This window comes from Pantherophis guttatus, chromosome 5, assembly GCF_059756535.1.
Source record: "Pantherophis guttatus breed Tessera chromosome 5, ASM5975653v1, whole genome shotgun sequence".
Classification (NCBI taxonomy): domain Eukaryota; kingdom Metazoa; phylum Chordata; class Lepidosauria; order Squamata; family Colubridae; genus Pantherophis; species Pantherophis guttatus.
This window is the reverse complement of record NC_142067.1, coordinates 96,582,175-96,608,788: the sequence shown is the minus strand read 5'-3', so window position 1 is coordinate 96,608,788 and position 26,614 is coordinate 96,582,175. Positions and strand designations below refer to the sequence as shown.

At 39.5% G+C, this 26,614-nt stretch overlaps 1 protein-coding gene across 1 annotated transcript in view; it reads right to left on the bottom strand.

The window, feature by feature from the left end:
• SLC9A4 (solute carrier family 9 member A4) overlaps positions 1–24,709 on the bottom strand; it is a 30,804-nt gene extending 6,095 nt beyond the window's left edge. Inside the window, exons 1-9 of the mRNA XM_034420524.3 lie at positions 24,028–24,709; positions 21,243–21,706; positions 18,650–18,909; positions 16,098–16,315; positions 15,507–15,709; positions 15,028–15,114; positions 13,522–13,592; positions 12,783–12,941; positions 1,743–1,839 (exon numbers count right to left, since the gene is read on the bottom strand). Coding sequence (XP_034276415.2) covers positions 1,743–1,839; positions 12,783–12,941; positions 13,522–13,592; positions 15,028–15,114; positions 15,507–15,709; positions 16,098–16,315; positions 18,650–18,909; positions 21,243–21,706; positions 24,028–24,289 — 1,821 coding nt within the window. The 5' untranslated portion in view covers positions 24,290–24,709. The remainder of the gene's footprint in view (positions 1–1,742; positions 1,840–12,782; positions 12,942–13,521; positions 13,593–15,027; positions 15,115–15,506; positions 15,710–16,097; positions 16,316–18,649; positions 18,910–21,242; positions 21,707–24,027) is intronic.
• Positions 24,710–26,614: the final 1,905 nt, after the last annotated feature.

The following is a 26,614-nucleotide window of genomic DNA, read 5'->3' as shown; positions in this document are numbered from 1 at the left end:
ATTCAAAATGCAGATTATACAAAGAGGCAGAAGTAACAATAGTTCATATACTTGGCTTGGTCAAAAAGATTGCATAAACTCATTATAAACAAAATTATATAGTTGCCAAAATGAATCACTGGAACATCTGTAAAAATTATTATGTGCAATAAATAAAAAAAAATAGTGGAAACAGAGTTGAAAATTACACCAAAAAGGACTGATTTTTTTTTGTTGAAAAATTGGCAAACTCAAGTTACCCCCTTGCAGATTAACAGATTTATTTAAGCATGGAATAATATATTCACCTCTATTCCTCAAATATATTTTTTTCAGGAAAAGTTTTACATCACCCCTCCTCAAAATTTGCATCACAGTAATATATTGGATGCTTGTCTTTTCAATTATTTTATTCTGATCTATTTTATCAAATTTTAAAATGCTCATCAATGATTCTTACAATGAATATGCCAATTTAAAACCAAGTTTTAAATATTGAACCAGTCGGCAATGTTGTTTTAATGCATTTTAACAAAGACAATAATTAAGAAGTCAGGTGTTACTTTAAAAGCCAACCAATGTGTTATACTTGAGTCTTTGTAACATACAACCAGGCTCAATCAGATTGGTTGTTGCTACAATCTACTTTGCAGTATAGCTGCCAATTTAGAAACTAAACCAAATGAATTGTTGAAAGTTTAAAATAAGGGGCGCCTGCCACCTAGTGCTCATCTTTAGATTCTATTCTATTTCTTTTGCATGCACCCTTTTTTCCTAATTCAGTTGCCTGATATAAATCTCAGACTGTCAGACATTATAATTAATTAAAAGATAATTCACAGCTAAGAAAAGGAAACACTTCTTTATCTAATAATTGAAAAGTTCTGCCATCCAAAGTGACTTAAGGGGCAGACAGAATAAATTCATGAAGGATCCAGCTATCAGTGGCTACTAGTCCTGGTAGTTGTTTAGTACTTCTGAATTACCAGTAACATATCTCAAATGCCAACGGGTAGTTCTCAAGAAGATTTTGACCCCTGTTGGATTTAGTTTACCTCTCTGTAACACAGAATGCATAATGATTATATAACTTTTTGGCCAGTCGTGCTCTTTTTAAATTCTTGTGTTTATTTATTTATAAATCAAATTTATATAGTCATTCATCTCCCCTCAAAAGAGAGTTTGGATAGCGCACAGCAATAAATATAACAGCCAAGATAAAACTGATAAAAATGTTAAAAAGTAACAGTAATTAATAACACAATAACCAAAATATTAGCCTTGGATGAAGGCAGAATAAAAATGGCTCCCTTAGCAATGGAACCATCATGACAGAATCTTTGGCCTGCTAGTAACCCTAGGCATAATGAGGTCTTTGGAAGGAGCACATGGATTCTATATTCTTCAAACTTGAACACTTTAACAATCTGCTTGTCTTTTATATATATATAATTCTAAGGTATGTTTGAGACGGCAATTCTAAACTCCTTCATTTTTTCCTTTTCCTTTTTTTCTGCAAGCACAAGTATCGGTGAAAGTGATCTTATGACTTCCCTACAAAGACACATTAGAGGTATTAGAATGAATTTATTAAAAACAATGACCCAATCTCTTCTTAATATTATTCTGTACTTCAGCCATAATCATAGCTTTCACTCCAGGCAATTATGCCACCATTGACTTCTGCTAAGGTGTGAAATAATTCAAACATGATCTTTTCTTACGTAACAATGAAACAGGTTATCAGAATTGAAAGCACACACCCTTTGCCTCACTTGATACAGATTATGTGCTAGCATGTTCTGCATAGATTCCACATCTTTAGGGGAAAGTTTCTGTATTCTTTCATTCCTGCGCCTCCTGCAAACAAATATGATATGAAGACAAACATTATTTTGACTAAGCTAAAAGTTCAACCATTATTTCACTAGAATAGTTTTGCCTACATTCTGTTATCAGTTATTGTTACCTGTAAATTGACTTTCCTGACAAAGGATGGAAAAAGAATAATTTGTAAATCAGTGGAACAAACTGCTTAATTTCTTTGCAAGATGCATATGTATATTTGAGTATTATCACTATTGGCTACAGCAGTCTTCTTAATAAAAAATAATAATAATTTATAAAGGTTAAAGTATAAAGAAGAAATCCATTATATAAACCACATATAAATGCAAGTAGAACCATTATCATTAATGGCTATCTGCATGTATCATACACACATAAAATTTCTTTGTTGAAGTGTCAACATATTAAAATCAATGCAATTAGTTTAATTGGTGAATCAAGCTGAGGGATCAGAGGTATATATAAAGGGGGATGGGAACCAGAGGTGAAATCCATCAGGTTCTGACAGGTTCTGGAGAATCGGTAGCAGAAATTTTGAGCAGTTCGGAGAACCGGCAAATACCACCTCTGGCTGGCTCCAGAGAGGGGTGGGAATGGAGATTTTGCAATATCCTTTCCCCAGGAGTGGGGTGGGAATGGAGATTTTGCAGTATCCTTCCCCTGCCATGCCCACCAAGCCACACCACACCCACCAAGCCACGCCTACAGAACCAGTAGAAAAAAAAAATTGGATTTCACCATTGGGGGAAATCAATTTTTAAAAAAGCCATATTGAAATTAATAGAATCTAAATTACATAATCAGATATCCTGGATATTATAAACTAATACAAACAAACTATTTCATAGTTCTTTTCCATTGCGCTGCTCAGTCAATTCATGTATGGGTTTTCATGCCTGTCAGGGACTGAGCGAGGTATCTCTTTAAATCTTTTGACCACGCCTCCTCTCCTCTCTGAGGCCTCAGTTATTTCGCTCAGTCTTACTGTAGGGACTTGTTTTTTCACTGCTCTGGCAGTTTCTTGAGGAAATTAGTTAGGATTTATGTTGTGTATTCGGATTAAACACACACAGAAGCGGGCGCCCATTAACAGTTGTTTATTATGGTAACTAGAGTACTAACAGTAACTGACAATCAAACAGCACAACGAACGAACGATTCTCCTCAGAACGAGGCTTATATAGCAAGCTGTCAAATTGTGTAGCCAATCCGACAGCTGGTGGCTCCCGCTACTTTTGTTGCTAGCGGCTGCTCCAATCAACATTCAAAACGCTAGTTAGGCATAAGACTCAACACTCCTTCCCACCCGGACCGTGCATGCATAATCAGCCAAGTACGCCGGCCGGCGTCGGCTCCGCCCCGAGCGGCGAAGGACCGGTTCAGATGAAGGTGTGTCTGCCACGTCAGATTCTGGGACCAACGGCGAAGGCAAACTGACAGGTGGTGGAAGCTCCGGACCAATGACTTCGCCAGGTGATGGTGGTAAGGCAGCAAGCGGTTCTGCACGGTCTAGGCAGTCAGGGCCCGGAAGCATTGGTTGCCACCCTTGCGCGGTAACCGAGGGACCATGAGGTGCCTCAGGGGCCAACATGGGGTCGTTTGCATCAGCAGCCCGTCGCCTTAATTGGTTAATGTGGCGCCTCCACACTCTCCCATCAGTGAGTTGAACCCTATAAGAGTATGGGCCTGTTAATTGCAATATTCTGCCAGGAATCCACCTTTCCCCCTGATTAACATTGAACGCATAGACCAGATCCCCTACAGCAAATGATCTAGCGGGCAACTGGACGTTAGGCCGTCCTGCCTGAGCATAGTTGGGGTGAAGGCGGTCCAAAGTGATTCGGAGCCGCCGGCCCATCAATAGTTCAGCAGGGCTGAGCCTTGACGTAGGAGTAGGGGTAGAGTGTTGTGCCAGGAGGTACTGAAAGACCCTATGGTGCCAATCGGACCCCCTTAGGCGGTATAAGGCTTCCTTTGCTGACCGCACGGCCCTCTCCGCCAATCCATTCGCAGCCAGATGTGAAGGGGCAGTACGTGCGTGCCGAATGCCCAGCCTGGCCAGAAATAATTGGAAGGGGGCTGATGTAAATTGAGGGCCGTTGTCCGTGACGATGGTGTCCGGAAGGCCATGTGTCGCGAACAACCCTTCCAATACTCTTGTAATAGCCTCAGTAGTGGTAACAGACATGAGGGACAACTCCACCCACTTAGAGTAGGCATCTACTACAATAAGGAAGGAACGACCCAGGAATGGGCCAGCTAAATCAAGGTGTAACCTCGACCAAGGGGCCTTGGGCGAATCCCACTCTTGCACTGGGGCGGCGGGTGGGGCGGACCTAGACTGTTGGCAAATGGAACACCTTGCAACCCAGGTCTCAATATCTTTGTCGATCCCAGGCCACCAGACATAACCTCTGCCCAAAGTTTTCATTCTCGCCACCCCGGGGTGGGCATCATGAAGACAGGACAGGATATTCTTGTGCAGAATGGTGGGAATTACAACTCTGTGGCCCCAAAGGAGGCAACCTTCTTGCACAGACAGCTCGTGTTGCCTGTGGAAGAAAGGCAAGAATTCTGTCCCTGGGTGGCCATCCGGCCAGCCCCGCCGGACCCAGTCCAGAACCCGAGACAGTACCGGATCGGACGCAGAACGTGTCCGCACCTCGCTAGCTGTCACCAGGGCAGGAAATTCATTGATCACAAGGACAGACCCCACGGGAGCCGGATCCCGGACCGGAAAAGGGAGAGGACAGCGGCTGAGGGCATCTGCGTGCCCAATGGCCTTCCCTGGTTTGTACTGCAACTGGTATGAATAAGCAGCTAAAAATTCTAACCACCGTGACATGCGTTGGGACAACACCAGTGGCGTTTGGCGGTCAGAAGCCAACAAACCCAATAAGGGTTTGTGGTCAGTCACTAGGGAGAAAGAACGACCATATAAATAATCGTGGAATCTTTTGATTCCAGCCACCGCTGCCAGGGCCTCCCTATCAAGTTGACTATAATTTCTTTCCGCTGCAGAGAGCGTGCGGGAGTAATAAGCAATCGGGGCTTCAGCCCCATTAGGTAACAGATGACTCAAGACCGCCCCCACCCCATAGGGGGAAGCATCACAGGTTAATGAGACAGGTAGGGAAACATCATATTGAACTAGGACGGCATCAGAAGTGAGCACGTCCTTGACTGCCTGAAAGGAGGCAGCCGCCTCCTTTGACCAGAACCATGGAGTTTTCTTATCAAGGAGTCTATGCAGGGGCTCTGCCAAGGAGGCCTTATGAGGCAAGAATACTGCATAAAAATTGAGGAGCCCCAGGAATGCTTGCAATTCAGCCCTCGAGGTTGGTGTTGGGGCATTCTTAATTGCTTCAACCTTGGAAGGCGCTGGCCTGATCCCGGCTGCGTCGATAAGGAAGCCTAAAAATTCGACCTGGGGCACTCCTATGTGACATTTTTCTGCTTTTAGTTTCAGCCCTGCCTCCTTAAAACGGGATAGTACAGCCCTTACTTTGACAACGAGGTCCGCCTGATCCGCAGCCGCGATCAGGACGTCGTCGAAGTAAGGGACCACCCCCTGCAACCCATGGACCAAGCGCTCCATGAGGCTTTGAAAAATTCCCGGGGCCACACAGACCCCGAATTGGAGGCGTGTACATTTGAACGCCCCACGGTGAGTAACTATTGTCTGGGCCAGGGCTGTGTCCTCATCGACGGGAAGCTGCTGATAGGCTTGAGCCAGGTCCAGCTTCGCGAAGATTTTGCCCTGGCCTAACGAGTGCAGCAAATGCTGCACTACAGGGACGGGGTAATGATTAGCCTGGAGGGCCCTATTCAGGGTCGCCTTATAATCGGCACAGATCCTAATGGATCCGTCCGGCTTTAGGGGAATGACTATGGGTGTCTCCCATTTGGAATACTCCACAGGCTGCAGAACCCCTTGAGTAATTAATTTATCCAGCTCTAGATCTACCCGGGCTCTCAGTGCGAGAGGCACTCTGCGAGGCTTAAGCCGGATCGGGGCCACCTGAGGATCGAGTGAGAATGAGATTGGCACCCCTGTGTATTTACCCAATTGGCCATTAAACACCTCAGCAAACTCTTGGGTCAGCTCAGCGGAGACATCCACCCCGATAGCATGGATACCAGACACCCCCAATTGAAGCACAGCGAACCAGTCAAGGCCCAGCAGGGTCGGCAGACTGTCCCGAACGACGATCAGCAGAAGATGACCTGCAAAGGAACCATAAACAACAGAAAAAGAACCAGTGCCCAGGGTAGGAATAGCCCGACCCTGATAATCTTTGAGTTTGACTTGGCACGGTTGAAGGCGTCGTTTAGCGAAAGTCGGGAACAGCTTCTTGAGAGTGGACCATGCAATCAGCGATCGGGAAGAGCCAGTGTCCACCTCCATCCGGCAAGGCGCTGATTCCAGAAGGACCTCGATGTGAATCTTGGATTCAGAGCGCGGTGCAGACGCTTGACTCACTCCCACAGCGTCAACCTCGGTATCTGGGAATGGCTGAACAGCATTCTCCCGATGGACAGCTCGCTTCGTTCTCCGCTGTTTGGGGGTGGGCTCCCCCGAGTTATCTGGACTAGGGAAAACGGCTCGACAGACCCTGGACAAATGGCCCCTCTTGCCACAACGCCAGCAGACTGCTGTCTTGAACCTGCAGTCCGCGCGTCGATGCTGACCGCCACAGCCCAAACAGTTGCCCTGGGATGGTTTAGAAGGGGTGAAATCCTTGCTTTTCCGCGCTGTCTTGAGGCGGCTCACTTCTCCTTCCACTTCTTCGTCTCCTTCCTCGTCAGAATCCTCATGGTGTACTGAATGGGGATTTGCAGGTGGGGAAACCCCCGATGGATGCGCTCGCTGTATCTCCGCTGATGAGTGAGCAGACATTTCTGCAGCCCGGGCCTCATCGAGGGCAATTGGAAGTGTCAGATCCGAACGTGCTAACAAACGCCGCTGAAGTTTAAGATCCCTCACGCCACACACCAGCTGGTCTAAAAGCATTTCATCTAGCTCTCGGAATTCACAGTGCAGGGCAGCAGTTCGCAATGAGGCCATATATTCGCTCATGGATTCACCGGCCCTTTGGGATCGCTGGTGAAAGGCATGGCGCCGGGCGATTTTGGAGGGAGTAGGGGAGTAGTGGTTCTTCAACTTGGCCAGCAGGGTCTCCCACGGAATTGAGAAAATGGGTTGTGGCGCGGCCAAGGCTCTGGCGGTTACAAAAATTTCCCGGCCACATGAGCTCAAGAAATAGCCTCTCTTCCGAGTGCTCGATAAATCTGCCAGGTCATTGGCCTGGAGAAAGCACTCAAAACGCTCCACGTATTCATCCCAGGTCTCAGAGGCTGGTTCGAATTGTGTGAATGGGGGAAGTGCGAAAGCCATGGTACTCACAGAATGGCTCTATGGACGCTCTTCTTCTTCTCCGGTGTCCAATTACTTCGACTCGTTACAAAGTGAGTGTTGAATGGGCCGCCTCACAGACATCCCACCTTCGTCGCCAAATGTTGTGTATTCGGATTAAACACACACAGAAGCGGGCGCCCATTAACAGTTGTTTATTATGGTAACTAGAGTACTAACAGTAACTGACAATCAAACAGCACAACGAACGAACGATTCTCCTCAGAACGAGGCTTATATAGCAAGCTGTCAAATTGTGTAGCCAATCCGACAGCTGGTGGCTCCCGCTACTTTTGTTGCTAGCGGCTGCTCCAATCAACATTCAAAACGCTAGTTAGGCATAAGACTCAACAATTTAGGTTTTGTTATCTTTGTTTGCTTCATTGGATTTTGTTAGTTGGAGCCGAAGATTCATGAGGGAACAGCTTGCCACTGCAGCTGTTTCTCACTGCCAGCGGTGGGTGAGTGTATCTGGGGCTCCAGAATCTCGCCCCTGCTCCTCTGACCCTAGCAGCGATAGGAGTCTGACCCAGTTGGGCAGCTCCAGACGGCCTTAAGCCATTAAATTGGCCACCGGCGAGCACGTTGGTTACCGGCGTGCCGGGATAACCGCGGCCGCCATTTTGGGCTCTGCTTAGTGCAGGGCGGCTCCGGAGTCCCTGCTCAAATGCCAAGACAAACTCCCATGGTTTAATTGCCTCACTTTCGGCATTGGGAGAGCTCTGGTCCTCAATCCCGTTTCAGCTGTTTGGAGTGACCATAGCAGGGGAGAACTTTGACTGCCGCTGGTTGATCTGCGGAGGAGCGTGCAAAGCTGGGAGCCAGTTTCGCCCCATTTTTAATGGCAGGTTTGAGGCACAGAGCGGCGTGAGGAAATTACTAATCTTGGCCTCTTATTGAAGGTTGCAGAGGCACGCTCAGATCAGGATTTCCTGGTATTAGAACAACTACCTGGCTGAGGGAGTCTTTTTACTTGGGCCTTTTGCCTTTGAGTACCTTTTTGGACGCTGGTTTTGGCGCCATAACTTCTTTCCAGTTCATTCTCACTGGTTCATTGCCTGGTACCAGAGACATCTGATTGTTCTAACATGGCTGACCATGAGTTTTCCTCGGATATTGACCAGCCTCAGACTCCCAGGGCAAAAAAGTCCTCAAAATCAAGGTCTAAAACCTCTGCACCTTCTGCTAGTAAGGAGCCAGGGATTATTACATCCAGGCCTGGCACAATGGACAGAGATGCCCAAAGAATGCATAATGCACTAGAAAGACAATGTGAGAAAGCTCAAAAGAAGGCCCAATCTTCTGTTGCTCCACTTTCTCCTCATTCAGGAGAAGAGGAAGATTTACCTCAACAAGAGGTTTTGGATGTAGGTCAGGATGCACTGAGGGGAGCGCAGGCATCACAGCCCAGGGGTAGGTCTCCTCCTGAATCTACCTTTACCCCGACGGCTGCTGGGCTCCATATGGGAGAGGGGCATGATCTGGCCCAACCATTTAATTTTCAGACAATTCTAACCAATGCCTTGGCTTCGGGCTTTAGCCAGCAGGTGCAGATGCCGTCCACATCGACTAGCTGTCAGTTTCACCCGAATCAACCCTTATCTGGACCTGCACCAGTCACCCAGCAGGAATCTCTCAGTAGTAAGGATTCATGGCAGCCAGAAGGCGACCCAGAGAACCCTGAATTTTCAGAAGACGAGGGAGTTCTGCCAGATAAGCTGGCGTTCACTACCCTCTTCAGGCCATCTGTTTTCAAAACTTCGCTGCATAAGGCAAAATTGGCGACTAATATGGGTTCCATAACGAATCCACAAGATCAGGATGCTGAGGCAAGGAAGCTTCAGAATGAGCTATTCGTTGTTCCCACTCCAGACCAAGATTTCATACCATGCCCGGAATTGTTTTCCGAGGTCATTAAGAGACAATGGGACCACCCGGGAGCCTTTTCAGCACCAACGGCTCACGATAAAAAACTTTACTATGTGGATCCTATTTTGGATGGTTTATTGACTCTCCCCACAGTAGATTCTCCAGTGGTTAGCCTGACCTCTTCCACTGTTTTGTCCAATGACGTGGTGGAAGTGCTAAGATCTGAGGATAGGAAGGCGGAAATTGCCTTTCGAAAAACCCACCAGGCAGCTGCCTGGGCGGTGAAGGCCGCTACGTCAGCATCATTTTTTAATCGTGCCAATCTTATTTGGCTAAAACAATTGAGAGACCGCCTACGTCCAGACGATATACGTCTTCAACAAGATATTAATAAAATGGTGGCTGCTGCCGAGTATTCGGCAGAAGCCTCTCTAGACGCCGCAAAATTTGCGGCTAGGGCAATGGCTTCTTCGATTACATCTCGAAGACTCCTTTGGCTGCGCCCTTGGTGAGCTGATTTAAAATCAAAATGCAAATTAGCGTCAGCTTCCTATAAAGGTTCTGACTTATTTGGGGCAGCCTTGGACCCTATATTAGTGGAAGGGAAGGATAAAAGGAAGGTGTTGCCGGTGTCTTACATAGTCTTACATATAACTTACATAGTTATAGAATGCCTCTAAACAGATATTTTTATTTGTCTCGTGCTAAGACCTATTTCTCAAAGTAACTTGATTGGATTTAAGAATCCAATCTAATCTAATCCCTTGTCACCTCCCGCCTGGACTATTGCAACACTCTCTACATGGGGCTCCCCTTGAGGAGCACCCGGAGGCTCCAACTGGCGCAGAGTGCGGCCGCGCGGGTGGTAATGGGAGCGACTTGGCGTTCCCATGTAACACCCCTCCTGCGCGAGCTGCACTGGCTCCCGGTGGTCTTCCGGGTGCGTTTCAAGGTTTTGGTTACCACCTTTAAAGCACTCCATGGCTTAGGACCTGGGTACTTGCGGGATCGCCTACTACCACCAATAGCCTCCCACCAGCCAGTACGCTCCCATAGAGAGGGGCTCCTCCGGGTGCCGTCGGCCAAACAATGCCGACTGGTGGCCCCCAGGGGGAGAGCCTTCTCTGTGGGGGCACCTACTATCTGGAACGAGCTCCCTCCGGAAATACGGAGGATCCCGGATCTGCGCACCTTCCGCCGCACTTTAAAGACCTAATTATTTCACCAGGCGGGCCTGGCCTAATCTTCTCCCTCTTTTATAAAAGATTTTTAATTTTTAAATATCTTTTAGTATTTTATATATTCAATTTTAAAATTGGTTTTAAATAGTTTGGGGTTTTAATTTGTCTGGGCCAAAATTATTTAATTTGATTTTAATTCTACTTTTAAATTTTGTATGTATGTGTTTTACTGTTTGGCTGTGCACCGCCCTGAGTCCTTCGGGAGTAGGGCGGTATAGAAATCAAATCAAATAAATAAAATAAATAAATAAATAAATAATCCCTAATCTCTAATCTCCTTTTACCTTAAACTGTCTACCGCGGACCTTTCATGTTTCTTAAGAGGTCCCTAAGGGGGCATGCATAAGCACACCTGAGTGCCTACCATCCCCGTCCTACTATCCCCATTTATATGTACTCATTTTATGTGTTTATGGCTATGTTTTGCTTATTTATTTCCTTTTATATGTGTCCATGGTTATGTCTATACTGTTACTTGTTTCCTTGTACTTGTTGATAAGAAAGAAAGAAAGAAAGAAAGAAAGAAAGAAAGAAAGAAAGAAAGAAAGAAAGAAAGAAAGAAAGAAAGAAAGAAAGAAAGAAAGAAAGATATGCCAGGTTGACAACATAGTTCTAGATAGTGTACAGATTTATTTTTTCCTAGAAAAAAAAAACTCTATTGTTTTAGTCTTGTTATTCTCAAACCTATCATTTCATATGGTAAAGAAACTTCTTTAAAAAAAAAAACGGGATCAGCCATGCTACTACCGTAAATACTGTAGAGATGCAGAGTTATTGGAAAATGTAGAAAAGCAGCAAGATATTGGATAATATCATGAATTAGTCTAAGCTAAGCTCTTTATTCCTGCTATCTCCACTGTTGAAGCTGAATAACTGTACCAGTCCAGAATGGTACACATGGAACAAGAAAGAAGGTACCATGTTGTCCTTTGTTTTGATGAAAACAACATTCTAGTTTAGACCAATCTCCACAGTAAAATATTATTAACAATATTCCAGAGACAGGAGTTTCCTGGAAATATGAAAATGTTTTGTTTCTTTAATAGAAATTTAGGTGGCACAAAAAAATAGATTAAAGAGCACTAAAAATTGGAGCTCGACAAAAAGAAGTTGTCAGCGTTAGGGAATCACAAAATGTGTTTGAATCAATGTCATTGTGAAGTTTCTGTCTGGAAACAGTTTCAAGGGAGCAGTGAGTACAACTCTGCTATCATTATATGAAAGTCATTTCATATAAAGCTCATTCATGAGGTTAGCTATTAACCTAGGAACTTGATAACCATTCCTTAAGGGAGAAAAGGCATGGCTTCTGTCCACTCCTTTCCTTTTACAAATAGACTTATGCAATTTATAATACAGATCTCTTTCAAGTAAAACAAAGGAAACCAACCAGCAAGCCAATATTTTTTAAATTGAAAAATATTCCGTGTGATTATATTCTACAGTTTTAAAGTGTCAGATTTAATGAAAATCTTACAGTTAAATAAAACTGGTTACTTCAATGAAATTTTCTTTTAAAGTAGACTCTAATTTTTCTTGAGCAATCTATTTACTTTTTCTTAAAGATTTTTTTAATCCCATGTTTATTATTCTTTATTATTCTTAGTATGGTAATTTGAAATATACTATGATTTTTTTTAAAAGGCATATTGAATATGGTGTTTAAGTATGTACATTGTGGCTTTGTAATCTTTGGAATACAAAAGCAACTTATTATTAAGGATTGTTACATATTTTCATATTTTACCGCACTATAATTCTTTAAATTGAATTCAATGTATATTTATGGAAACATCTAGTCAATCAACATCATGCATTAAGTCTTCCAATAAAATCTGCAAGCCAATAGTGTGCTGCTGGCTTGTGCAAACTAAATTGTGCATGCCTGTGCCATGTGCAAGCCTATCCTATTTAAATATATCAGAGTTTATGTAAATACCGGAATGTATGCTTAGATCTCTGACGTCTCAGCACACACTGAAGAACTAGAACGAAGTTTTGTTCATTCTAGTTCCTACTTAATCTAAATTAGGGCTATCAGATCGAGGTTGCAAAAACCCAGTTGATCTTTGGATGGCAGCAAAAAGCTAATGTTTTCTTATATCTCTTTGTTGCCATGTCTAACATCAAGTGTATTTTTGCAGCCTAAATCTCATAGACTTTTTACTTTTTTCTGTACAGTACTTGTTTTAAAAATTATGTAGTGCATCTTCTTTCCAAAAAGAAAAGGTCCTCACATCCATAAATTCATTAAGATGTGGTCTTCAAATGATGCTAAACTGCTACAAAAACCATTGCTTTTCACCATTGGCAATGTTGACTGGAATTAATCATCTGGAGAACCATATGTTGCCCATGTTCATTAAATTCCTTGACTTAAACAAAATATTTGCAATGTTCTGACAAATGTATGTTCTTAACATGCTTACAGAGATGATTTGGAAGTCGTAGGCGTCATGCTCCCACTTTCTACCATTTCAATGACTTGTCTGATTTCCAGTTTCTTATATAAAGAAACAAGGCTGGATTTAGGCTGTTGCTTGTGCAGTAGTATCTTCTTCAGAAAATTATTGTCAAACTTCTTAAATCTGGTAAGAGCAATAATCAAGATGTCAAACATTGTTCCAAATTACAAAGTAATTTGTAATTACTTTACAAATCCAAAGAGTTCTCAAGTTTTTCAAAAGCTAAAAAGCAGCAGCAGCAGCAGCAGCATAAAGGGTGTGGCCTACAGCAGCTTACCTTGTGTTAAACTGATAAGAAAAGGGCAATCAATCCACTGTTATGGTATAAAGAGGATAGAAGAACAAAGCGCACTTTTGATTTTGAGAGCCAGGCAAAATCCTGAATTTTTTTACACATATTCAGCATACTGCCAGATCTTAACAGCCATTTTTCCTTCAGTAATATGACAATAAACTTCTACTTATGGATAAATATATGAAAATCAAGGAAAAAGAAGAAATGTGATTTAATAATTTAAAGAGAATTTAGTGAATATGCCAAATGAAGATATATATATATTCCAATCCATCCTGCTTTCAATTAAATCAATATTGCTGATGCCTTTCTTTAGTTTTCCCAGCTAGTTTAATTTTAGCTTAGTTTATGCAGTTTAGTTTTATCCAGTTATTCTATTTTGACTAACACTGCTAGATACATCCTTACTTGTCTCTCAGTTGATAATGGCTCCAGTGTCCACATATATCTTCAATTCCAGCTTTTAAATGATCCATCAACTATAGATATAAAACACCTTATTATGAATTAAAACATTTCTTTTTTTATTATTATTAATTTATAATATAAAATGCAAAAATGCAAAAGAAAATAGTGGAAAAGCTAGGGGAGGGAAAAGGGAAGGGGAAAGTGTAGGTAAAAGGAAAAGAAAGAAAGAAAAGGCATTGATTTCCAATTCCCTTTGGTGCAATAGAATAAAGATAATAATCTCAAACCTCAACTTTTTACTTTTATATAATTCAAGTAGTCCTTGATTTACAACAACTCATTTAGTGATCATTCAAAGTGCTGAAAAAAGTGACTTAGGACTATTTGTCACACAATATTGCAGCATCCTCATGATCACCTGATTTACATTCAGATGTTTGACAACTGACTCACATTTATGACTTTCTGTCCCTTCTGGCAACCAAAATCAATGGGGAAGCCAGCCTCACTTAACAACTGGGTTACTAATTTAAGGACTGCAGTGATTCACTTAACAACTGTGGCAAGAAAAGTCATAAAATGGGGCAAAACTCACTTAACAAATTTCTCACTTGGCAACATAAATTTTGGGCTCAATTGTAGTTGTAAGTCAAGGACTACCTGTAATATAAACTAGCTATTTCTATAACAACAAACTTAACTAATCGGTAAAACCCAAAATCAAAGTTTCTTTTTTTTCCACCTTGAGCACAAAGCCCAGAAGCAGTTTCCATGAATTAAATTTCTTGCGTTTTAGAATAAGTACATAACAGTTTATTTCAAAACAGAATTCTACAAATAGAAATAATGGAAATTATCAGTGTTTATCTTATATTACCTTGATTATAATGTTGGATATACTAAACTAAAATCCACAAATAATATTTATCCTGAAGTGCTGTGTTCAACAGAGCATCCCCACAATATGAATATAACTTCAGGGTAATAAGTATAAGCATTTATCCTATAATATTCTTCAAATACTGTATAGATAAAATTCAGAATAAAGCATAAGGACCCTTAGAACTGTGTTTTTCTTTGGCACTACCATCATCAAATAATAATTTTTCCAAAATCTCAACACATAAAACATTGCATCTGTTGTAATATCTGTTTCTTATCCCTTGCTTCTGCGGTCAAAACCTGCCCCAAAACACTAAATCAAAATAAAATAGAAAAAAAAGTCTTGAAAGACTGCATTAAATCAAAACTGCAGCTGTTCCCAACAGCCATGAAGAAGCAGGGAAATCCCAAAGGTCAAAAGAACCATTAGTTTATCAGGTTTCACGTTTTAAAGTAGTACAGTACATGCTTTGAGGCAGCTGATCCCAACTGCAAACCTCAAATTAAAAATGGATAGCTATTCCTAGATAGCTATACCCAAGGCCATTAAGAGCGGGCAATAATTTATAATCTTCCTATGTCCCTGTCCCTATGTCCCTGTCAATAATATAAAATTCAACTTACTCGCATATGAATTTCTTCATTTATTGATTCTTTTTTATTGGTCTTCTTAACATCTAGGTATTTTACCAGTGGTCTAATGGTAATTCCCTTCATTTGAAATAAAGAGAGAAAAAATCCAACCATTAAACTGTGCAGCTAAACAGTATGAATCAAATGCCTGTAGTATTAATTGAGGCCTAGCATACTTCTACCTCCTGATTATTTCACATGCCAGGGGTGTGTGGGTGGGGGAGTACCTGGTATTTTAAAAAGCCATTTTTACCAGTATTATTTTATTTATTTATTTTATTTATTTTTTAAATTTTTATTTTGTATGATACATTTACCATGTGCACAAAATCACAAGTCCATTTTTGTAAGACTGGATCAAATTAGATGAATGAATGAGGAAGATCTCCAGGGGAAACATGCCTCCAATAAAAATTTGTTCTAATGTCTGCAAGATGCACGGATGCTTTATGGTGGAAGATCCTCCTTACCTGAATAAAAACAGTAAAGTATATCACCACAATAGTAGATGTGATAAACATCTTCTTTCTAGGGAAGAGTGTTGTAGGAAGCAAAAACGCAAGGGAGAAGCTGCTGGCTCCTCTTAGCCCACTATAGGTAACAATAAGTTGATCCTTGAGAGTAAATTTGTAAGTGCGGAACTTGTTGCAAATGGAGAACAGAAAGAACACACCTAGGAAACAAAATAATAAAATAAGCATAACCTCCTAATAAAACAGGACTGGAAACATGTATGTTATGCAAACTATCCAAGCCACACAAAGAATACTGTATAGTAATGAAGGATCTAACATAGCTTGTTTATCTTGCCTTAAGCAATATATCCAGAGGAGTTCTATAGGTAATACTTTCTCTTAGCAAAGAAAATTATGCCTCAATCTATCTTAGCTAACACAGTATACCTGAACTCTTTGTTAAACTGGTTAGACCAGTCAGATCTGAACAGTCCCAACATTTCTCTTTCTGTTTTACATTCTCTCCCTCTTACTTTCTGTCTCAGCTAGCAATGTTCAAAGCCTTTTATCCATCCAGTTTGTTTTCAAGTTGCCTGTGTAACTTACTTAGTGCTCTCCAAAGCATGCAGAAGAGCAGGGTGAAGCCAATGAAAGCCCAGTTCCACTCGTGGTTCCGACCAATTGTAGACACTCCCATGAACACGAAGATCAGGGTCTCGCTGATACTGCTCAGCATTTTCATGAAGTATTTTATGGTTATGTAGGAATTTTGAGAAATATTGGCTTCCACATATTTCTTCATCGTCACTGCACACGCTGTGATCCTGTTGAGTCATAAACATTGAAGAAAAGGAGTAAGAACCATTTGAAACAGAGGAACGGGAAAAGAGAATTCTTGTAAAAATGGCAGATTTCTACATTCATCGTGAGGGTTATTTTACGGTGTCAATTAGAAATTGGAATCGGGAACAAAAGGAGACAATGAGAAACAACAGGAAAGTCTCAATCAACATGCTTGGAGCAACATGGAGATTTGCAGAAATAGACATCCATTAAAACAAATAAATAAACATTGGGGAATTGGTTGCTCTTCCCTCAAAAAATCAGCATGGATTAATTTGTGGGCATGCAATTATTATGCATATTCTAGTAAATTGAAAACTAGAGGGCAGTAGAACTCCTATCCTCCAAAATACAGTTTCCAGTTTATAGTGTCCTTAATTGCTTGTCTCACTCTTTTGGCTAAGGTCTATGTAGTATAGCAGCTTTCTTAAGACTATGATCTCAAGATGTGGGGAAGCTAGCACTTATAATATTTATGCATTCGCCTAATAGTTTTGATGTCACACCTGGAGATAAACAGAAGCCTGGACCATAACATCTTGATTCAGCTTCTGATTATGCATGACTAATGTATGGTGCCCCATAACATACAGTTCTCTAGGTACTTTGAAAACAAGAAAAAATAATAATATTAAGGGAAAATAAAACACGAGACAATCAGATGAAGAACAGAGTACCTGCCATATGTTATGTATAGTTGTGCACTGTTGAGTAGGGTAGGGAAGATTAAAGGATGGAAGGGCTCCAGAAAGTTCCAAGGAGGAAAAATGATCTACAATAATTCTGTTTCACTAGTGCACAGAAGGTTGACTGCTAATTCAATACATTGCTGATGCTAAGGCTTTCTAAATGGGAAATCCGTCTACAGATTGTCCACTGCAAGGTTAGTTGGCACAATTCATTTTGTTCATTCTTTAGCAGACGATGCACAACTGAACTCCTATCCTTTGAAACCCTGACATCCCCAAATTCTTATCATCTTGTCATGTGTAATGAAACAATGAAAGAAAAACAGATAGTCCTTGACTTACAACTGTTCACTTAGTGACTGTCCAAAGTTACAGATTTAACAGATTAACAGAGTTGGAAGGGACCTTAAAGGTCATCGAGTCCAACCCCCTGCCCAAGCAGGAGACCCTACATCTGCCTCTACCAAGGCTCAAACTCACAACCTCCTGATTGTGAGGCAAGAGCTCCACCTCTAGGCCATCAGGTCTTGATGCAATGGTACTGAAAAAAGTGACTTATGACCAAGTGACAATGAGCCGTGGTGACACAGTGATTAGAATGGAGTAGTGCAGGCTACTTCTGCTGACTGCCGGTTGACTGCAATTTGGCAGATCGAATCTCACCAGGCTCAAGGTTGACTCACCTTCCATCTTTCTAAGGTGGATAAAACGAGGACCCAGATTATTGGGGACAATATGCTGACACTGTAAACCGCTTAGAGAGGACTGTAAAGCACTGTAAAGTGGTATATAAGTCTAAGTGCTATTGCTATTGCTATTTTTCACACTTATGTCTGTTGCAGCATCCCCATGGTTACATGATTTACATTCAGATGCTTGACAACTGACTCACATTTATGACTGTTGCCGTGTCCCGGGGTCATTTCCAACCTTCTGACAAGCAAAGTCAATGGGGAAACCAGATTCACTTAACAGCTATGTTACTAATTTAACAACTGCAGCGATTCAGTTAACAACTGTGGCAAGAAAAGTTGTAAAATGGAACAAAACTCACTTAACAAATTTCTCACTTAGCAACATAAATTTTGGGCTCAACTGTGGTTGTAACTTAAGGACTACCTGTAGTTAAATCCATGAAAAAGAATACTAATGTTATCTATGTTTAGTTTAAATTGTTTAAATAAATCAAAATCAAACATGACTTTATCCTAATATTTTGCCACATGTCCAGAAAAAGCTAGGTTCTGCTGCAGTTCCAAAAGTCTGTTCATGACTGGAGCTCTGCAACCATTTCACCCTGATTTTATCTTGAAACTTGGTTAACAGCAGAAATCACTCCAGTGTGAAAAAAAGCATCCAGCATGAAGATATACCTTGACCTTGACATAAGAAGCACTTAATAAAGATATAATTCAGTGCCATATGCTGAGTTCATTATTATCAAAGGAGGGAAAGGCCTAAAACTCCTTTGTTTATATGAATCACTGCCTGGTGCCTAAAGCCTTGTGCTTCCTCAAACATTCTTTCTTATCACCCAAGGCAATTACTCAAGGGTGTAAAACTAGGAAATACTAAGTTAATAAGAAGGTGCCAGCTACGAAAATGAACACTGCAAGTTTTACTTACGCCAAGATGCCAGATATGTAAAGTGTTTCCGCGGTTAAATAGGACAGGTAACTGAACATGAAGACCAAGAGAGGTTCAATGGCAGAAATGTTTTGGGTGAATCGAGTCATAAAAGCTGCCACAAATCCAAAGACGATGCCAAACAGCAGCCCTCCAAGACTGACTACAAAAAAGCGAGCACAGCCAGCTAGAATGTCAACAGATTCAATTGTTTCGTATTTATGCATCTGGGTAAAGTCAATGAATATATTGTATAGGACCTGCACAGGAGAAAGAAACAAAACATTTCATCCTTAGTTGTCCCCAGAGATGTTCATTGCCATTATCCTTTAGACCAGCTATTACAGTGCAGCAGATGCTTTGCAGGAAGATGCCACCTCCACTATAGCTTCAAATGAACAATGAATTATAAAGAACTATTTCCCCTCCCATCATTCAGTGTCCCAATATAGCAAAGAAATTCAAATATACTTTAAAAAATTAAAAATGGTTGTTCAATCCCTTTTAAGAAGAAATTGAACAACAATTTGTCTGAAATGGTATAGGGTTTCCTGCTTGAGCAGAGGGTTGGACTAGAAGACCTCCAAGGTCCCTCCAACTCTGTTATTCTGTTCTGTTAAAAATAATACAAACACCTAAGGATAAAACTAGATCTGACTTCATTGTATGGCATCAAAAATACATGAGATTTCAGTGATATTTATATGCATTTCATCTTCTCCTGCTAGTGGTATCTTTAATGCAGATTGTTGCAAAATGATCATCTGCCATAAATTAGTCATGTTCAGAGACATCAAGGATGCGAGTATCTTTTTCCTGCTGCTGCTTCATTAGACATGAAAGATACTAAATACATAGAAAGCATGAAATACATTTGCATCCTTTGCTAGAAAGCAGGTATGCATGCTAAATGAGTGATCTGTATATTTTAAAATAAATGAATGAATCATTGGAGCATTTTTGCTCTTGCTAACTATCTTTGTTTTTAGTCAGCTATATAAAGTTAACTTTGGTGCTATCATTCTGGTCGTGGAAAGTCTATCCCAAAGAAACTCATCTGATGCCTTCTGTAATTTTTTGTTTGTTTGTTTGTTTCCATCTACTGTACCATTTGAAGGTTTGTTTTTTTAAAAAAAACCCATGACCTGTGCTGGATACACTGCAAATTTGTACTGATGGTAGATTTAACTTAGATTTTTATTTATATTTTAAAATGTGAGTTTGCCTTTTTACTGTTGTAGTAGGTCCTCAGGGGATTTTTGCTGAATGCAAACATTATAACAAAATAAACCAACTAATGAGTGAAATACTCTTTATTTGCAACACCCAGCTCTGAATAATTTACTGCAATGATATAAGCTACAGTACTTGGAGAAGCACTATCATATACTCTCACTGCTTCAGCTGGCAAATTTGTCTGAACTTGGAAACAAGGTTGGGTTGATCTTAGGTAAAATTTAGATGAGAAAGTAGGAGGAATATTGGAGACTATGGATTAGACTAGGCAGTTGAAATAGGTCCTGGAAAAAGACAACTTTCATATGTTTGCCAAAAAACAGCACAACAATCCTAAAAGATGCAAGAGGGTTACTGAGGAATGCCATCTACAAGGACTCAGGGTTGTTTTCCAGTGATGGTTCTCTTCTATGGATCAGACTATCTGGAGATACCCAGTTTTCCTTCACTATATTGGGCTTCCAAAAGGCTATAAAGGTTTGGGAATTTATTAAAAAAATTGGGCATCACTGCATTGGATATTATTTAAGGATCCTTAAGGAGCCAGAAAACCCTTCTTTAGGCATGGAGGCCAGCTGGGTTACTTTGGGCTAATCATTCTCTCTCAGCCTCCCATTTAGATACAAAAAAAAGTATTTATCAACTTGCACTGGGCCAGTATGGTAGATCATGCTCCAAAATGTTGAATTAAGAGTTCTTCATCCCATAATGGATTGCTTCAACTGGCTATAGATAAATATCTGTACTCAAAGCAATCTCAATTAACAATGGTATCACTGAGCATAGTTTGAAACCCTAGTGAGAATCATTATGGTACTTGATAATAAAAATATGTGATTGGAATTCTTAGTTGGTATGAGATAAACACCATGGTTCTTAATTCTTAATGAAATGGTTAGCTGTAAATTAATTACCAACTGTAAAAGCTAAAGGCGTGATTTGTTGCTTAGTTATTGTTTTGATTAAGGATCTCTGCTGTTCCTCAGCTATAAAGTCAGCTTGATCTTTGTAATTAAAGTTTTCAAAAGGCAATACAATGAATGTACATTTGGTAGTTTATTTGATTGCAAACTTGGCAGATTGTAGCTTAAATCTGGACAGTATTGTGTTTTTCACTGTTCACCAAGTAAGAGGTCTAGACTCCTCTTGACAAGGGCACCAGTACTAATCCTTGATCAGCCACCAAATATTTGGCCTATTTTAGGCCTACTTCAAAAGAGTATTTAAATAACAAAAGAGGGACAATTTGGGTTCCTTTGTCCTCCTTGGAAGAAAGAGAAATGCATACACCTATTCGATACACACATTCTGTCCATTACAGAAGCTCAATTTTTACAAAAAGCTGTAACATACTTACTACAGTTATCCCATCATTTAATAAGGATTCTCCAAATATCATCATGTAAAGTTGTTCATTGACAGACATCTCCTCAAAGACAGTCAAGACAGCTGTTGGATCCACTGCTGAGACCATGCTGCCAAATAACAGGCTGTCAAGCAGGCTCACATCTTTGAGGCCAAAAGGTGTGATCTGGCAAATTCCATAAAGTGACAATCCAATGCCAAAGGAATTTATGAGGGAGCCCATTGCAGACCACCAAAGAATTGAACCAAAGTTTTCAAAAAAGGGACGGGTGGACATAAAATAGCCTCCTTCAAGGATAATGGGTGGAAGGAGGTATAAGAAATAAATGCTGGTAGTCATAACTGGTGGAGATTTGTGCTTGGTGCCAAAAATAATCCCACCAACCAAAACACCCATGGCAATGTGGACACAGTTTTCTGGCATGAAGTGTGGAAGACGATGGTAGAGATGGAAACCTTGAAAGGAAAATAAAACCATCATGATATTATATTGGGGTTTGGGAATTTTTTAAAAAAATCTTACTCTACCTTTTTCTCTTCATATTGGATATCAGCAGTGCATTAGTCTGATGGAGCTCTACGATAGATTACTCACACTCTTGTTAAAGGTGGACAATTTGTTGCCTCTCTATCAATAATACTACAGTGGGCCCATTCCTTGAATGAACCGAAGAATTTCTGAGCAATCAAAATGCATAAGAAACATTGAAATACTACACAACCAGAGTTGATCAGATAGCTTAATTGTCATTGTGATTAATAGATTTAAACATATTAAACTTTCTAAGGTTTTTTTTAATTTAAAGGTTTTATACCACGCAATGGTTTGTGATCCCTAGATACTTCCAGTTTGTAATTCAGATTAACCCAGAATGCATTAGGAAAGTTACCACAACATGAATTTCCCTTCTAGATAATGGATATCAGAAGTTGCATCTCAATTCATACTTTCAAACACTTCCTTTGAATCAGAAGGTACTGGATTGTGGCCATACCAGAGAATCTGATAAATGGTCTACATAGATTCACTGATTAATTGAAGTACACAGGAAAAGACACAGCTTGGTTTTTTGCATTCAGCAACTTAGGAACAAATATGTGATCTGTCTTTCTGAGTAAAAGGGGTGTGCATAAGTGTGCCTACTATCCCTGTCTTACTGTCCCCATTTATCTGTATTTACTTCCTTCATTCATGTTTATGTTCATGCTTATACCTGCAACCTTGTACATATTTGACAAACAAACAAAATAAAAAATCGGATAAATTTAATGTTGTTCAGTAAGACCTTTTTTGTGTGGTTTGGTGTTATGTTTGGTGGTTTGGTGTTATGTTTCTTTTTCCTTTTAGTGAAGTGGCCTTGTCCTTCACCTATTTTTGTTTTAATCCAATATTCCATCATATGTTATCCTCTATTCTTCCAGGTATATTGTGTCTAGGGTGATTTTTTACAAAATATCTTCTCAGCTTCCCTGTCACACCCTCTGTTTTCCAGCATGACTTTCTTAGACTTCAATATACAAAACCAGCAGCAATATTTGTGCATTTTCCTCATAGAAGAGTGACAGCAGATATACTAGCATTTTTGTTCCATGACTCTTAGAAATTGTTTTCAGTTTATATAGATAGACAGACAGACAGACAGACAGACAGACAGACAGACAGACAGACATCAATTAAATAATTCTTCATTATATCAGAGCAGCTTACACAATTGGAGTTAAAGACTTCATTATCACCATAAACATAATATAATGTAGACTGTTCCTTTTTCTCTAAGAAATCTGCATATGGTTGTATATTACTCAAATCAATAGATCTTTTAAAAGTATTTAAGAAGATTGTATCGTAACTTCACAGTATTCAGGCGAAACACTAGTCATCAAGGACAGTATTCTTAATGATAAAAAAGTAAACATTATAACATAATTTAAATTTAAATTCTGTGAATCTGTGACAATGGTCAAGTAAAAACTAAATTCTTTTTTAGTTATTTTTAATGTAAGAATTTTAAATTATTTCTAATTTAAATACATATATAGAATGTATGTTTTTTAAATTTAGTATTGATCTTCATTGAATTTATTTTCAAAAATTGGGAATGAAAACTAACCATTTAAAATATTAATGGAATATATTTTCAAGTACTGTGGTTTGAATGAAATAAATCATTGCCTTTCTTTGGAAAATGTAAACTGTTAAAATACTAGGTCTGTTCACAACCATCAGTGTAATAAAACCCATTGATTATAAGTATATTTACATCTAAGTAAAAGTGCATGGTATTTTACTTTGTAAAATCCTCACCTTCCATACATATTATAACTGGAAGATTAAAAAAAAAAAACACTTTACATTTGAAAATAGAACTCCAAACTGCAAAACCATCAGTGCTTTTCTAAAGTTAGTGAGGTGAAACTTTCAGAGCAAATTTTAACTTTTTCACACTAAACTTTGCATATGCTCTTGAAGGTGTCTGGATTAAAAAGTTGCAACACAGCTCTAAAATTTTTCACATTCACAATTTCACATTTCAAATTAAATCACATGGAGGTTAATTTTGGGTTCATCACAAAGTAACTTTAAAACCTTTAGCACTGTATCTGTTCTCACAGGGTGACAAGTATACTTAATTTTTCAAGCCTCAAGTAGAATCTTCTTTGCAACCTAAAATTATCTCACTAAATTGTTATTTCCTTGGTAACAAGCTGGTTTCTTTCTATTTTTGCAGTTTTACTTTTTCACACCTACTTTTATTAAAGAAGCATTTTTCACTCACCTATTTTCGCAAGAGAAGCCAATAGAATCCAAAGTGTAACTTCATACGGTATTTGCACATATTCATAATCCAAGGTGAAAATATGTAGCCTCTCATCTCGTCCTGATTCTGTGGCATCAAAGGGGTCAGCTTGCGATAAAGCACTAAAATTTGGATGAGAATGTTGCAAAGACAGGGCTCCAGCAGCAAAATAACTATCTAGGCTGGATAGCAGCAACAAGAAGCTAAAAAATTTTGTACACCCAAATATCTTAATAGCCATAATGAGAAGAATTTTATGTATGGGACGCCTTCAAGGCTGAAATCTTAAACTTGCTTTATCTTGTTAAATTCCCATTTTAAGTCAGTCTTTAGGATTGTTCCAGCTTTATGTAGGCTTTGCTGTCTTGTTGCTCGGTCTTCTCAAACTCATTCTTCTAAATTTAATTTAGAAAGACAAGACTTTTTCAATATTTTGGAATGTTCTGCTGCCACAGCTTTCAACTGAAGCCTTTCACTCCATTTGGAAGGAAAGAAAAAATACGATTTTATGGCTAGTGGTACAATTATTAGTCCGAGACTACTGCAACATAATCCACCAGACTTTCTGAGTTGCAAAGAATCCAGAAACAGAAATATTTGACAGGTCCACCTCCAACAGTAGTTTTTCCAGGTTTACTTACAGTGAATCATTTCTGGGTTTGTGGCAGAAACACATCAAATGTTATGTTAGAGACACCTAATGGAAGTCACAAGACTTGCAGCCATGACTTTATCGGAAGACACCAGGATGTGATTGGGATTATCAAGGGATCACTTTTACTTGCTTCTTGTTTGTTTATTTATTTGTTCTGTGGGATTCTTTTTTATTGCTTCAATTGGTTGCAATTTAAACAATGTACAATATTAAACTTTGATAGAAGAGTACATTTTCATTACAGTGTACAATAATAACATCAAAATGGCTTCATTACAAAAACAAACATACATTCAGGTGCTGGTAGATATATATGTACTGGTAGCTATAATCTCCAGTGCATGCCACAAAAACCAAAGACTTTACAGATAATAGCCAAAACCAGGAGCTGTATTTGGAAACAACATATGCAAAGGCAACATAGGTCTTACATTATACAGGTAGTTCTCAAGTTATGACCACAATTGAATCCAAAATTTATATTGCTAAGTGAAACATTTGTTAAGTGAGTTTTGTTCCATTTTATGATTTTTCTTGTCACAGTTATTAAGTGAATCATTTGCTAAGTTAGTAACATGGTTGTTAGGTGAATCTGGCTTCCCCATTGACTTTGCTCATCAGAAAGTCACAAAAGGGGATCACATGACCCATCATAAATATGAACCAGTTGCTAAGCATCTGAATTTTTAACACGTGACCATGGGGATGCTCCAACAGTCATGTGAAAAATGATCCTAAGTCACTTTTTTCAGGGCCATTGTTAATTTTGAGTGATCACTAAATGAACTGTTGTAAATTGAGGACTACCTGTAGTAACAAGGCTACCCATAGCTAGTCTTTTTCTATTTCTCTGAATGAATGATTTTTTTAAAGCTAATGTATTTTCTCTTTCTCACCCTCTGTATATATGTGTGTATGTCACTTTAATTACATTACAGTAGTGGCCAAAATTGTGAAAACCTTTTGGGAAAAGTATTTTCTAAAAGTAGCTAATAACACCACTTTTTTGGGGGGGGAATAGTACCATAAAATTATATATCAATGGAATGGAATGCAATAACTTTTATGAAGGATTTGCTATTAGAATAACAGTTATAAAGAAGAAAAGTGAAACGAGATATATAAAAATTATCACCATGTCAGTTAATACTTAGTTAGTTAGTAACCTTTAGCATGAATTACGACCTTACAATGTCTTCCCATGGAATGAACCAACTCTTTTAGTTCTGCAGCTGTTATAATGTGAAACCAAGATTGAATGATTGCTTCTATTAACTGGGTTTTATTTCTGGGTTGCTTCTGACTAACAAGTTTCTTTAGTCGGCTCCACAGATTTTCAATTGGGTTAAGGTCTGTTTTATTCTCAGGCCATTCCAGCAGGAATATGATTATCTTGAAACTCGCCCCCAAAAGTGGTATTATTAGCAATCAAACCTCAAAAATACACTTTTCCCAAAATATTTCCACAATTTTAGCCACTACTGTACAGCCAGGAGCACCTTTAAAAAGCTAAATCTGAATCAAGCAGCCCTATCACATCCAACTGAATAGCATGTCTATAAATAAATATGACATAAACGGTACATTTCCAATTAACATTACACAATACTGCATTAAATAATTATAATATTTTTTATGAAAGACTAAAGACACAGTCATTAAAATGCAAACCGGAAATGATCATCAATTGACCTGGTAGCTTATAGAGCCCCCTTAGAGATGGGTGAATCTGTCCATTTTGGCTTTTCCATACTATACTTCTCATTTTTCTATGGATAAATGTGGTTCTTCCTGTTTCTATATTACAATCACTTTGCTTCACAGTTTTAAATGAAGTTCATATTTTTCTATTCCAACAAATTGTGCATTCCTCCAATATGCATTTGGGATTAGTGAGTAGTTTGTTTGTTT